General features: G+C 42.1%; 1 protein-coding gene across 1 annotated transcript; it reads right to left on the bottom strand.

Moving 5' to 3' along the window:
- Window positions 1–380: 380 nt before the first annotated feature.
- Window positions 381–9,883, bottom strand: bmp4 (bone morphogenetic protein 4). The gene is made up of 4 exons (XM_044376035.1): window positions 9,608–9,883; window positions 5,387–5,509; window positions 4,296–4,660; window positions 381–2,064 (listed from the first exon to the last, which is right to left on the bottom strand). Exons 3-4 carry the CDS (start codon window positions 4,651–4,653, stop codon window positions 1,211–1,213), a joined length of 1,212 nt encoding a protein of 403 aa, XP_044231970.1. The 5' UTR covers window positions 4,654–4,660; window positions 5,387–5,509; window positions 9,608–9,883; the 3' UTR covers window positions 381–1,210.
- Window positions 9,884–11,569: the final 1,686 nt, after the last annotated feature.

The following is an 11,569-nucleotide window of genomic DNA, read 5'->3' as shown; positions in this document are numbered from 1 at the left end:
TCTTCTGAGGACTCAGCCGCCTTGTATCAGGGCAGGACGCATCGGCCACAATCATGCCCCCAATGTGGGGACGTCAAGAACAATAGAATCACTCTCACACTGTCAGACTCAACAACCCGCCCCAGCTGCAATTGGATTAGCGAGTGTCCAACCACCACATGTTAGCCTAATTGACATAAAAGTGAAATTTGAGAACAATAAGACCCTTACCAAAGGCCCTCTATCTTTGAAATGGCATACCCTTTCTGTAACAGCAACTGTCCTTGAAAAGAGGATGAAAATTGAGAAAATGCAGTACCACAGGGTGATCATTTCCTCTATTTGTCTTTCTTTGGTGAAGTGTGAATCATTCAAAGTTGGTGAGATGCCAAATAATAAAGCAAACATTCTTTTATTTGGGAAAGACAGGGCGTCAGAAAGATTTCTCTGCTTTTTTTTCCTTTAAGCTAAAAAGTGATTTAAACACACTTGAAAGGCCACCAGGATAAGTATCAGCCTTAGAATTTCAATCCAAATTCATGTTAAAACAGTAATAGAGATTTACTGTCGACTTTTATTTCTACAACCCCCTTATAGTTTTTACAGATATTTTACAAAAAGGTGAGATTGATTTTCTTTTAAGGGGCTTATTAAAATAATCTGTTTCATACCAATGTAAAGAGGTTAATTAAAGTCAATGTACATTTCTGATTATTTCAACTGATTCATTAAAAAAATCAGTGTTGTGACAAATTCACACAGTGCTCTAATTTATGCAAATACACAAAGGGTGCATCTTGTGATCTGCTTGAATGTATTATTGGAAGCAATTCATGTTTTTATTTTTCTCCAAAATGTATATAATATGAAAGCAATAAATATTACCAGTAAATAAACTTTTTACTTTTTAGATTGTTTTTTACTATTTTCTCAATAAAAAAACTTATACAATCTAATGTACATTATGAAAAGTTGTACAGCTTTTTTTATGTTTAAAATAAGGACTCAATTTATTTTTAATATGTAGATATAAATATATATATTTTGTCAAAATATATGATCATATTGTCAAAGAAACAAAAAAAGTGAGACAAACATACACCTCAACATAAAAGTTATAAATAAGGGTCCAAGTGAACATTTTTGGGAGTAGACCTTCTGATTTGTTTTAGCGTCCATGTTTCTTTTTTCATGTCGCCAGTCCAAGTCCAAGTTCTAGTTAGTGTGTGTGTTAGCGGCAGCCGCAGCCCTCCACTACCATTTCCTGGTAGTTTTTTAGGACCACCTTGTCATGTTCGTCTAGGTAGAGCATGGAGATGGCGCTGAGCTCTGTTGGCACACAGCAGGCCTTGGGAATGTTGTTGTTCACAGAGTTCACCAGTGTCTGAACAATGGCATGGTTGGTTGAGTTCAGATGATCTGCCAGAGGAAAGGGGCATTCCCCATGGCAGTAATAGGCCTGGTAACCAGGGGGCGCCACTATCCAGTCATTCCAGCCTACATCGCTGAAGTCTACGTACAGTGCGTGGCGCCGGCAGTTGCGGTTGCGCTTGCGGCCCCGTTGCTTGGGGCTGCGCTTGGTCCGGCGGGTCAGCGGATGACCCTTCCCATCATGGCCAAAGGTAACCAGAAGGGGACGTAGCTGCTCCCAGTCTTCGCCAGGCTCCTGGTGTAGTGAACGGCTGATGCGGACATGTCGGCCCTGGTGGCGCGGCGTCTGGTTGAGGTGTAGAACCTCCACAGCCAGCCCATAATTGGGGAGGCGTTCACGAGTCCAGCGCAGCACGGCAGGGCTGACATCGAAGCTCTCCCAGCGTGACATGTTGTGGCGCACAAGTCGTGTGTCCAGGAGTTGCGTGATTAGCTGCCCGGGCCGTGGGGGTTTTAACACCTCATACACGTTTATCCGGTGAAGCCCATGGTCATCTGAGAGGGCGTCAGCGATGGCCTCATCAATCTGATGACGGTAGAGCCTCAGTTCAGCGGAAGAGAGCAGCTCGTCCTCTGGAATGCTGCTGAGGTTGAACAGGAAGCGAAGGGGTGCAGTTTCTCCATCGTCCAGCTCATGTAGCCTCTCCATGTGCTCTGAAAATGACCAAGAGGAGACTTTATAATTACATATTGTTAATAATGTATAATATTAACTAATACAATGTGTAGAAAGTAAGCTGACGACTTTGCTTCAGATAAACAACTCATGAATTTAAAAAATGCATATACTGATGTCTTGTTCATCTGTATGACTGTGTTCTTTGCCCCCCAAAGATTCTGACAGTACCAGCAGATAAAGCTATGAAACACTGCTTTGAGCTGATCTAACCACACACCTCACACTCCACATGGCTTAATTGACACGAAAGAATGTACACGCACACTTTTCAAGAACTTTTAGGTATTCAAGAATGTAAATATACATCGTCCACACTTCCTTATCTATCTATAAGGATTATCTCGCACTTCTCTCAATGCCTTTCTCTAAGCACTTTGCTGAAACACGCATTACAAGGAGGGTGGTGATTAACGTACCACAGCTACAGTATAAACACAGTGGAGGCTCCCTGTTCCACGCTCAGTCTGCAGATTTCTGGCAAGATCACCATTGTTGGGGAAAGGAATGTTGTGTCTACTATTTTCCTGCTCAATCCACCCCTGTTATTTCACACCCAGGCCCTAATCTTACCCAGGTGGTTCTCATTATTAAAACCTGCTGTGTTTTTGATTAGCTCTGCAGTTTGTTCACTTAAGACATTTATCATTTTCATCATGAATAATCATTAAGCAGTCAGACAATACAGTAGAATCTCATTCATCTGAAGCCCATGGGAAAGGAGGTCTAGCGAGGGAATGCGGCGTATTTAAATCCTCAACCAAAGCTTATTCAAAAATTGAAAAGTGATCTAAAATGAATGAAAAACAAGGAGATATCACCTGTTATACACAACCAATAAACCCATTTAGATAGACAGTGACATGATTAACCCTGTCGGTAAAACTTTTCCCCTCACCTAACTGTTCATCTGATGCAGACTGTAGTGCCTCACTGTGTTTTGGACAGATCAGTCAACTGAATCACACTATCACACAATGGTGCTTCCATGAAAGCGAGCACTCCCACTCAAAAGGCCTTGAAGCGTATTATTAACATAGTTTAGCAAAAAAAAGAAGGAGGGTAAATGCTTGTAGAGAGCAGTAGAAACTCATACAAACACACATGCGTGCACACACACACACACATTGCATCACAAGCAGAAGTTCCTGCTCCAGTGGCGGTGCTCTTTCTTCCTGACTAGCTTTGGTACGTTGCCGTGTTAGTGTGTGTTGGCGTGTGCTACTGCTAGCAGTGTGTTTGACAAGCCGCATTAAGGCTGACTCATCCCTCCTTCCTCACTCCTAAGGGCGGACATGTTCTGTAGCCCTAAAGCTCCCCGGTTTTCTGAGTTCACCACGCTACACGTTTGCTTCCTCTCTCACTAAATCTGGTACCTCATCTCTGTCTCTCTCTGTAGATCTAGAAAGTGGTTTTCAAGCATTACACAGCATGTTTCAGACTATCTTTCCAGTCTTGATTTACATTTAGCAGATCAGTCAACCTGGATTTTCTCCGAGCTTAATTGAAACCTCTGCCTTTGCCGTTAAAACTAAGCAGATCCAAGTCACAATAAACAGAAACTGTTCTACGTTCCAGTCCTTCTATCACACCAGCCTCTGAGACTGTTTTTCCATCTATCCAGAGAGCTGCAGCGTCTGCTCTCAGCACCCACATTGTTGGCAGTAGGGGCTTTATTTAGAAGGCTGCAGAGTAGCATTAAAGATAATTGCACGTTGAGGAAGGTCCTTCTAAAAGAGCCCTCCATATAAACTGGAGACATGAGAGAGGAGCACACTCCAATTCCAGGCCAAGACTGGGCTTTTTTAAGCTATGTTCTGCTGGGTGGGGTGAGAAGTGTAAGTCAGTAATATGAAGGTATGCTTTCCCTTTAGCTGCTAACCAAACACGCAGAGTTTTGTCAAATGAGGCTCTTGAGAGCTTGTCTAGCAGAATTTTTTGCCTCTCTTTAGACAGTGTTTGGTGACCACATCCTTAGATTCTTTGGTTATGGTAAGATGGGTGGAGCTGCCTTACAATCATGTTTCAAGGGATGCAGGAATTTTTTTTTACCCCTGAATTGCAGTCCTCGCCCATGCTAATGAAATGCAGTGCTACAAAATTATTGCTGTAATGTTTCTGCACTGACATAATACATTAATCATTTTTTGTACTGTTTTATTTCCTCCCTACTACATATGATGACAACATCCTCCATTTTTTTCCTTACCTTCATGGTGGAAGCCCCTCACAGTGTTGGCTCGGCTGGCTGACCTCTCCGGGTACTCAAAAGAGATGTCATGCGCTCCGGCCTCCTCAGCCTCCCCCGACTGTAGGCGATAGAGGTCCAGCAGGTAGCGAGGCACAGTGGCCGAGCGGCTGGGCCGCGGCCGCCTCTTGAGGCCAAACATGTGCAGCAGCGTGGCCTCGAAGTCCCGCAGCAGTTCATGGCTCTGAGCGGCCGAACGACCCTGCAGGCCTGGTACTTTCTTTTTCCCTTCTTCAGGTATCAGACTAGCATGGTTGCTCTCTCCCAGCAGGACTTGGCATATTAAAATGACCATCAGCATTCGATTACCAGGAATCATGATGTCTCTGAGGGGAGCAGCAGATTGCAAAGGGAGATAAAAAAATTAGGAGAGGACTGAACAGAGCAGAGAAGAAAAAATGCAGAAAATGAAACACAGGGAAGGACGAGAAAGGTCTCCATTTTTAGTGACATAAAAGATTTGTCTCCCCATTTTCTATGTCTTCACCTGCTCAAAAACGCCCTCTCAAAAACCTTCTCAAACTGTTCCCACTGTAGGCAGACTCTAATTGGTTTTAATGGTCCAGTCTGCCTTGTTTACAGCAAAGCAGTCCCCGATCAGATAGACCACTTGCAGTTTATCTTTGGCGACATCCTCCAAAGGTAAACAGCTGGTTCAACAACCCAACTTTTTTGAATGGAATCTGATGGCCAGTCTTCACTCCCTCCCTTCCCCCTCGTCTCCTCCCTCCTCCACTATGATTAGACAAATAAAAGAGGCAGCCCCGGGGTCATAGCAAATTCTTAACTCGATAAGGAGCCACGGTCCCTCACAGTCTGCTCCGGCAAGCCATGAGGCAAGCACACGTGCGAATGTATGTGCCACACATTTAACAAGATTTTTGCCACTGAAAAATGGTCTCCCACATACAAGTGCCTTACCCAACACCCCATAGTGACTTTTAGTCCAAGTCTGGATAAATGCCAGATAAATCAGTGATTCAGTGGACAGAGAGGAAAGAGAAAAATGTGTCACATGCCACAAATTGAAATGGCATGGTCCACTTACTTACCGACAGAAAATAAAGCATGGGAAAACAGTCCATGTTTGTTGGGAGCAGGCAATGGACACGTTCTTCCAGGAAATGTTAGGTGGTGTTGGGCGGCTGCAGGAGAACGTTGGAGTGACCCTGTTCCTGAAAGATACAGAAAAAAACAGGGAAATTATAAACTGAATGCAGTTGCAAACACTTGAGGTTGTTGCATGGTATTTACTCAAAGAGCAGTAGAGGGAATGTGTGTATATCTGTGTCAGTGTGTGTGTTTGTGGGTAAGAGAGACCCAGTGTCTCTTTAAGGCTTATCATTTTGGCTCATGGGCTAAGCTAGCTATTTACTGTAACTGGAATGTAAGGAGGTATGTGCCACAACACAGACAGCAGATCCTTTGCACAGAAAAAACACCTTATTACATTATTACATCTATTGCAGAAATCTGCATGATACCCATTCAAAAATCAGTTTTTATACTTTGCAACAATGGCAACTTGTTGTCCAAGAGCAAAAAACATTTGACAAGTGCCAACTTCAGCTGGAAAAAAAAACTGAAACTATCTTCACACACAGACCAAAGAGCTGATAACAACACTTTGATCAGGAGTGGTAAAATCTATATCCAAAACAAGAGGGCTGTTTGCTTACAGAAACCGGCTCCAAGTGAACTCACTCAACCTTTATCCCCCTTTACACCCCCACCCCACCTCCCCCCAAATGACTGATCACCCATTTCAGACAAGGAACTAATTACATCCATCTCAAAAGGGCTTCATCTCTTAGTAACGCTTCCCCACTTCAGGGATCACACAGGTTGTAGTGATGCTGATGACAGGCCTTCTGCTCTTTGACACCAGTAGAGGAGTCGTACATTAAGCGCTGTGTTTGGTTCACTAATTCAAAGATATTTACTTGATATATGCTACAGAAGACTATATAAATATGATTAGACTAAATATGGACATTTTAGGGATAGTTGCTCCAACAGAAATCTTGAAACTACCCCTTAAAAAATAAAAATCCTGAGCCTTTACAGTCTCCTTCTCCCCTGTCAAGTTTAACAAGTGCAGCAACGTGGCTCGATTGATTCGATTTTTCACACGTCATTTAGTGTGTTAAATGTTGCTGAATCACACTAATAAAATAACTGAATTTGTCACAAATTGACCACAACAACAGCACCATGGAGCAGACATTTAAACTCAGTGCTCCGGAGCGACGTAGGTCTTTGGTCATCATTTGGACCCTGTTCCACTGGAGAGCACCCAAGCATTACTACACAGTGAGGATGCACATTAACGGGAACAGTGTGTGTGTACGTGTGTGCATGTGTTACATACAGTTGGTGTGCTTTTGTGTGTGTGTGTGAGCATGTCTGGGTTCGTATCTGTGTGATTATCTTGGCCCCTGCATGGCTCACTGTACATGCAATCAAGGATCTTTTTCCTAACAGCATTAGACTTTGACCTCCGATTGACCCCCCTTTCACGGTCATGACACTAGATCCAGTGTGTGCGAAGAAAGGGTGATGTGCGGTGTGTTTGTGTGTGTATGTGTGTGTGTGCGTGAGCTAAATGGCGTGCGTGCACGTGCGTGTCTGTACGTGTGCACGAGTGTGTGCCAGCGCTTGCATGTTCGTGAGAACTGTGGCAAAGAGAGAGGAGGGTTCAGAACATGATCAGCTCTATTACCCATGGGGTGGGGGGGATAACGTGTGTGTGTGCGCGATTGTGAGTGAGCGAGTGTGTGAGTGTGTGTGTGCACATCTCTGACAACAAACGTTCATTGTACAGAGAGGGCCTCTCCCATGATTACAGGGATTCATAGCACTCAAAAACACTGACCATACAGAACATCTTGTAACTGTAACCAGCCACTGACAAAGCTGCAGGCTAAAACAGACAGACACTCAAAGTGGTGCGATGATGATGAAAGAAGATGTAAGACAGACAGGGAGTAACTTTCAACTGTGGAAAAAGTCATTTGTGCTCGTGTTTGCTCGCCTGTTTTCACCAGTTGTGACAAAAAAGCATAACATGTCATTTTTCAAAGATTTTGCAACACATTTATCAGCATCTTGTAATCATATTTACACCTCTGGATTCAGTAATGTGACTTCACAGATTATAAAGCATATAAAGCTTTACACTCAGAAGACATTTGAACTGAGCAGCAAACAGAGACATACAGTATTTTGCAACAGCAAATGCAGACCAGGGTGCAATAAGGCCTGAGCAGTCAACTGCCCTTGGCTTTGCTCAATCCTCCCTTGGCCACTCTCTCTCTCTCTTTCTCTGACCAGAGATAATGTGATCAGACTATGCACATGGCTCTTCAGATGTGTTTCCTGAGGAATTTGACAGTGATGGTGGGAGGGAAGACGGGAGGGAGGGAGCGAGGGAGAAGGGCAGCAGGTTACCACGGGAACAGCCAAATCTCTGGCCTGATTTTATCATTTTAGATGCCAGCAATCAGTTTGCAAACACATTTATAGTCATGGGAATTGTGTTTTGTTGTCAACTACTATATTTTGTTTAGGTATCTTTTCCTGGTCAGTGCCAATACAGCTTTAGATTATAAACAGTTTATCATGATGCTGTGAATTTGTGATTCTAAGAGCTACTCCTAACCGCAAGAAAAAAAAATGCAAAATTCAGACAATATCCTATTTTCACAAAGGAATTTTAATGGTTTGTTTACCTTCCTGATAACACAACTGGGCTTAAACTAAAGCCGAAAGCAGTTTAAATAATAACTGGGGGCTACATTTAGTCAGTGTGCCCAACAAAATGCAGTATCCTCATTTGTGTTGAAAGAAATAAAACAGAGACCTGCAATGTCTCCTGTTGTTGAACAGTGTAGGTTTTGGAATTTATTTGCTCCCAGTGAGCAGTTCAACAGTAAGAACATTCACAGTCAGTGAGATCACTAAAACGAGGTTAATGGTTTTAGCTGTATTTTCTGAAGAGTTACAAGTCAGATAAATGATGAGCTGTATAACTTTCCTGAGATGACTAATATCTAAATTAAAACGTGACGAAAAATAATCGCCGTGGTGATGTCAGATGCTCTCAGCTGATTTGCGTAACAGTTTGTAATAACACAAATGTAAAACACCAGGAGCATGAACAAGTCAACACATGTGCCAACACTTTTCCTGAAACAAGCAAAGAGAAATGGGCTCCCTTACGCACGTGATTTATAAATGTATAAATAGCCTGAATAAATGTTTTCGCACTCAAGACTTGACGAGTCGGTTTCCCTGCACGATTGCAGAGAAATTTGAGTTGAAAAGTAAAGGTGTGTGCCAAGGACGCCATGCGCCCGCAGGCCGCAAAATGGTTTCTCTGCTGCAGCTTTACTGTATTAAATGACACAAATCCACGTTATAATAATTTGTTATTTAATGAAATGAACACGCTACTGAATCCTTGTATTTACGGTGTTGATGTGCAATTCTGACCCGAACCTTCACCTACTGTAACTTTATGACACGTTACTGTGTTTTTAACTCTGAATGTTTTAGCAGACCTTGTCATTACTGAACATAATTGTGCCATTTTTATTTTTACATGCACAATTATGCATAGGTAATTGAGTACCTGTATGTGAAGCAGATTTTAATAATTTGAATTAAACGTGAGCTTGAAAAATAAACAATTGTTTTGTTTCGTTTTTTCAACTTAAACTTAAATTCTGTGATGTGTCATCTCCATCTTTCACTTTGCGCATAAGGTGAAGCAGATGCAGGTGTCTAATCGGGTAAAATCTGCGCTAAAATTTGGAAATATCCACAAATGTGAATAATATAAATATTTTAATTGTATTGAAGAAAGAGAAGCGGAGAGAAATTGGACGCTCTGTTGTGAAATGACCTCACTGTGTTGGTTTGTAACTGCTCAACTCTCGGGTATAAAAGACTAACCACCCTTCGTGTTCCACCAGGATCTAAGCGCTATGCGCTCAAAAAGTACACTTTTATTTCAGTTTACCTCCGTTAACGTACCAATGAGGCAGCCTGTTACATTTTATGTGCATGTATGCGTCCGCATTTCAACCAGTAACGATGTCTAAACTCTCAGTGAAGTCGGTCAAACACGCACAAACACCAAAGTCCAAAACTAAAAGTCACAAACATCAGCGATATTCCCTCCTATATTATTCAACAGGTTCGGTTTCTAAAAGCTGCACTGCTGAATCTGTTACGTGCAAATGTGTCAGTGTCAGTAAAGGAGCGCTTACCATCAGTAGAGGTACAGGTATCCTCGAATGAAGTGAATATGAAAGGGAAAGGTGTGAGGCAGTCCAGGCGTAAAGCCGAAAAACGCCGAAATGAGCCTTAAAGGAGAAGCTGAGTGCCTTTTTGGCTCATTAATCCCTTATCGACACCTCTAAACGGTCAAGAGGAGACGGGGCCGGAGTGAGGGCCGGCGATCGGAGTCTGCAGTAGGGTTTCCTATCCCTCTCTAGTACAGTTCGTGAAGGCGGGCGGTGCGCAGGACGGGCAGACTTTCCAAATGATCCAGCATCTATGGCCCCTTGCAGTTTTTATGTGTCCGCCCAATTTACCCTCCCTGCCTCCTCCTCCCTCCCCGACCCCCTCCTCCCTCATCTGTCTCAAACACCTTGGATAACCCCCCTTCTCTTCTCCTCCACTTTAAATAAAGAGAGCTCATTGCGCGCAGTATTTTCTTTTTAATCACGTGAAACTTTGTAATTTGACTGTGAATAACAACTGACGGGTCAAACACTCGATCGTTTGAATCTGCATTTAAATGCTGGGATCCTGACAGTGAACTACTTACAGTACTGCTGGGTAACATCGTGGTACCCTAAATAAATAAAGACCCTTATGCGGACGTAAACATTTGGTCTACAGATAATGTAAGAGGCATTACAAATTTAAGAATTAGGTCAAATTTAGGTTTACACGAGAAACAAGCATATCAGACAAATAAAAATGACAGAATAAAAAAAAAATAATAATACATGTGTGGGTTTGCGCCATAAGTTTTTTGTTGACCTGCTTCTAATATATCACACCCGCCAAAAACTCTCCTCTCCACCACAGTCTCTGCTCCATATTAGCCCAGAAAGTCAAAGTCAAGTTTTGGGGTCCAATTATAGATGGATTTTCTCCAAAAATATATCTCTTATTTTTTTTTATTTTGTCCTGAAGCAGATGTGGGGACATTTATTCAGAGATGTGGCCCCTATGAAGGCCAGCATGGGTGTTAATGAGGCCCCTGATAGTTTGTCACTTACTGTCACTGATGTAAAAACAAGGAGGCTCCATCCTTTACAACTCAACAGCTTCTGTGTTTATTGAGTTCATATCTGGGATTATATTAGTGTGGAGAGGTTTTGGCAGGATAATGCCCTAAATAGTGGTTGCACATTAGACGATACCTTTTGATAAGAAAGTTTCTTCTTGAATCCCTTTTGAGAAGATTTTTGCTGTTACACAGGTCCTCATGGTCATTAGTGTGTAAAATGAAGGTTTAAGAGGGGTACAATGGACCCTCTTCAGGGACCCCCAACCCCACAGGGAACCAGTGTCCTAGAATGTCTTTGGAATGACTCACATTGTACATGTGGAGCTGTGAAACAATGATTTTATCAGTTTTTTTTATTTTTATTGGGATCTTCATCGACATACTCAGCCTAATCCATTCATAAAAACATTTCAAAAACAATAAACTCAATAACATAGATATCATCATATATTAAATATATACAGAAAATCACAACCACACATACTCACAATAATCATACACATAAATTTTTATAATATTGCATCTTTAATATTCTCCATACTTTTCAAAAAAAACCTTTCTCAGATAATTCCCTGTTTGATGCAATTACTGTTTAACCAAACTGCTGCCCAGAAAGAAAGAAAGAAAGAAATCTGTTTTCCCTTAACATGTCTGAAAAATGGAACCACTACTTTCTGCTCCTATTTATATGTAATGATCAACAGCCTGGAGCATTACAACATTTAGCTATTTCAAAATAGCCATTGCAGCTTTGTTTTGTGCTGTTTTTTATAGCCTAGCTCTTCCCCAGATGCCAACACAGCAAACTAATGTCACACAATTTACTGTCTTTGGAAGAAGTTTGCTATTTTACTTATCATACTCAAAATACCTATGATTTTTCTGCATAAGTGGGACATCCTTCAACTGTGTTCCAAACAGTTTACAG

This window comes from Thunnus albacares, chromosome 15 (genome assembly GCF_914725855.1).
Source record: "Thunnus albacares chromosome 15, fThuAlb1.1, whole genome shotgun sequence".
Classification (NCBI taxonomy): Eukaryota; Metazoa; Chordata; class Actinopteri; order Scombriformes; family Scombridae; genus Thunnus; species Thunnus albacares.
The sequence above is the reverse complement of the archived record's forward strand: the minus strand, read 5'-3'. Positions and strand labels throughout refer to the sequence as shown.

Bases quoted from the DNA above. Each gene is read 5' to 3' on its own strand.
- bmp4 (XM_044376035.1), bottom strand. From the start codon at position 4,653: ATGATTCCTGGTAATCGAATGCTGATGGTCATTTTAATATGCCAAGTC. The intron at 2,065-4,295 runs GTAAGGAAAAAA...GGTCATTTTCAG, and splicing joins GAGGGGCTTCCACCATGAAG to AGCACATGGAGAGGCTACAT.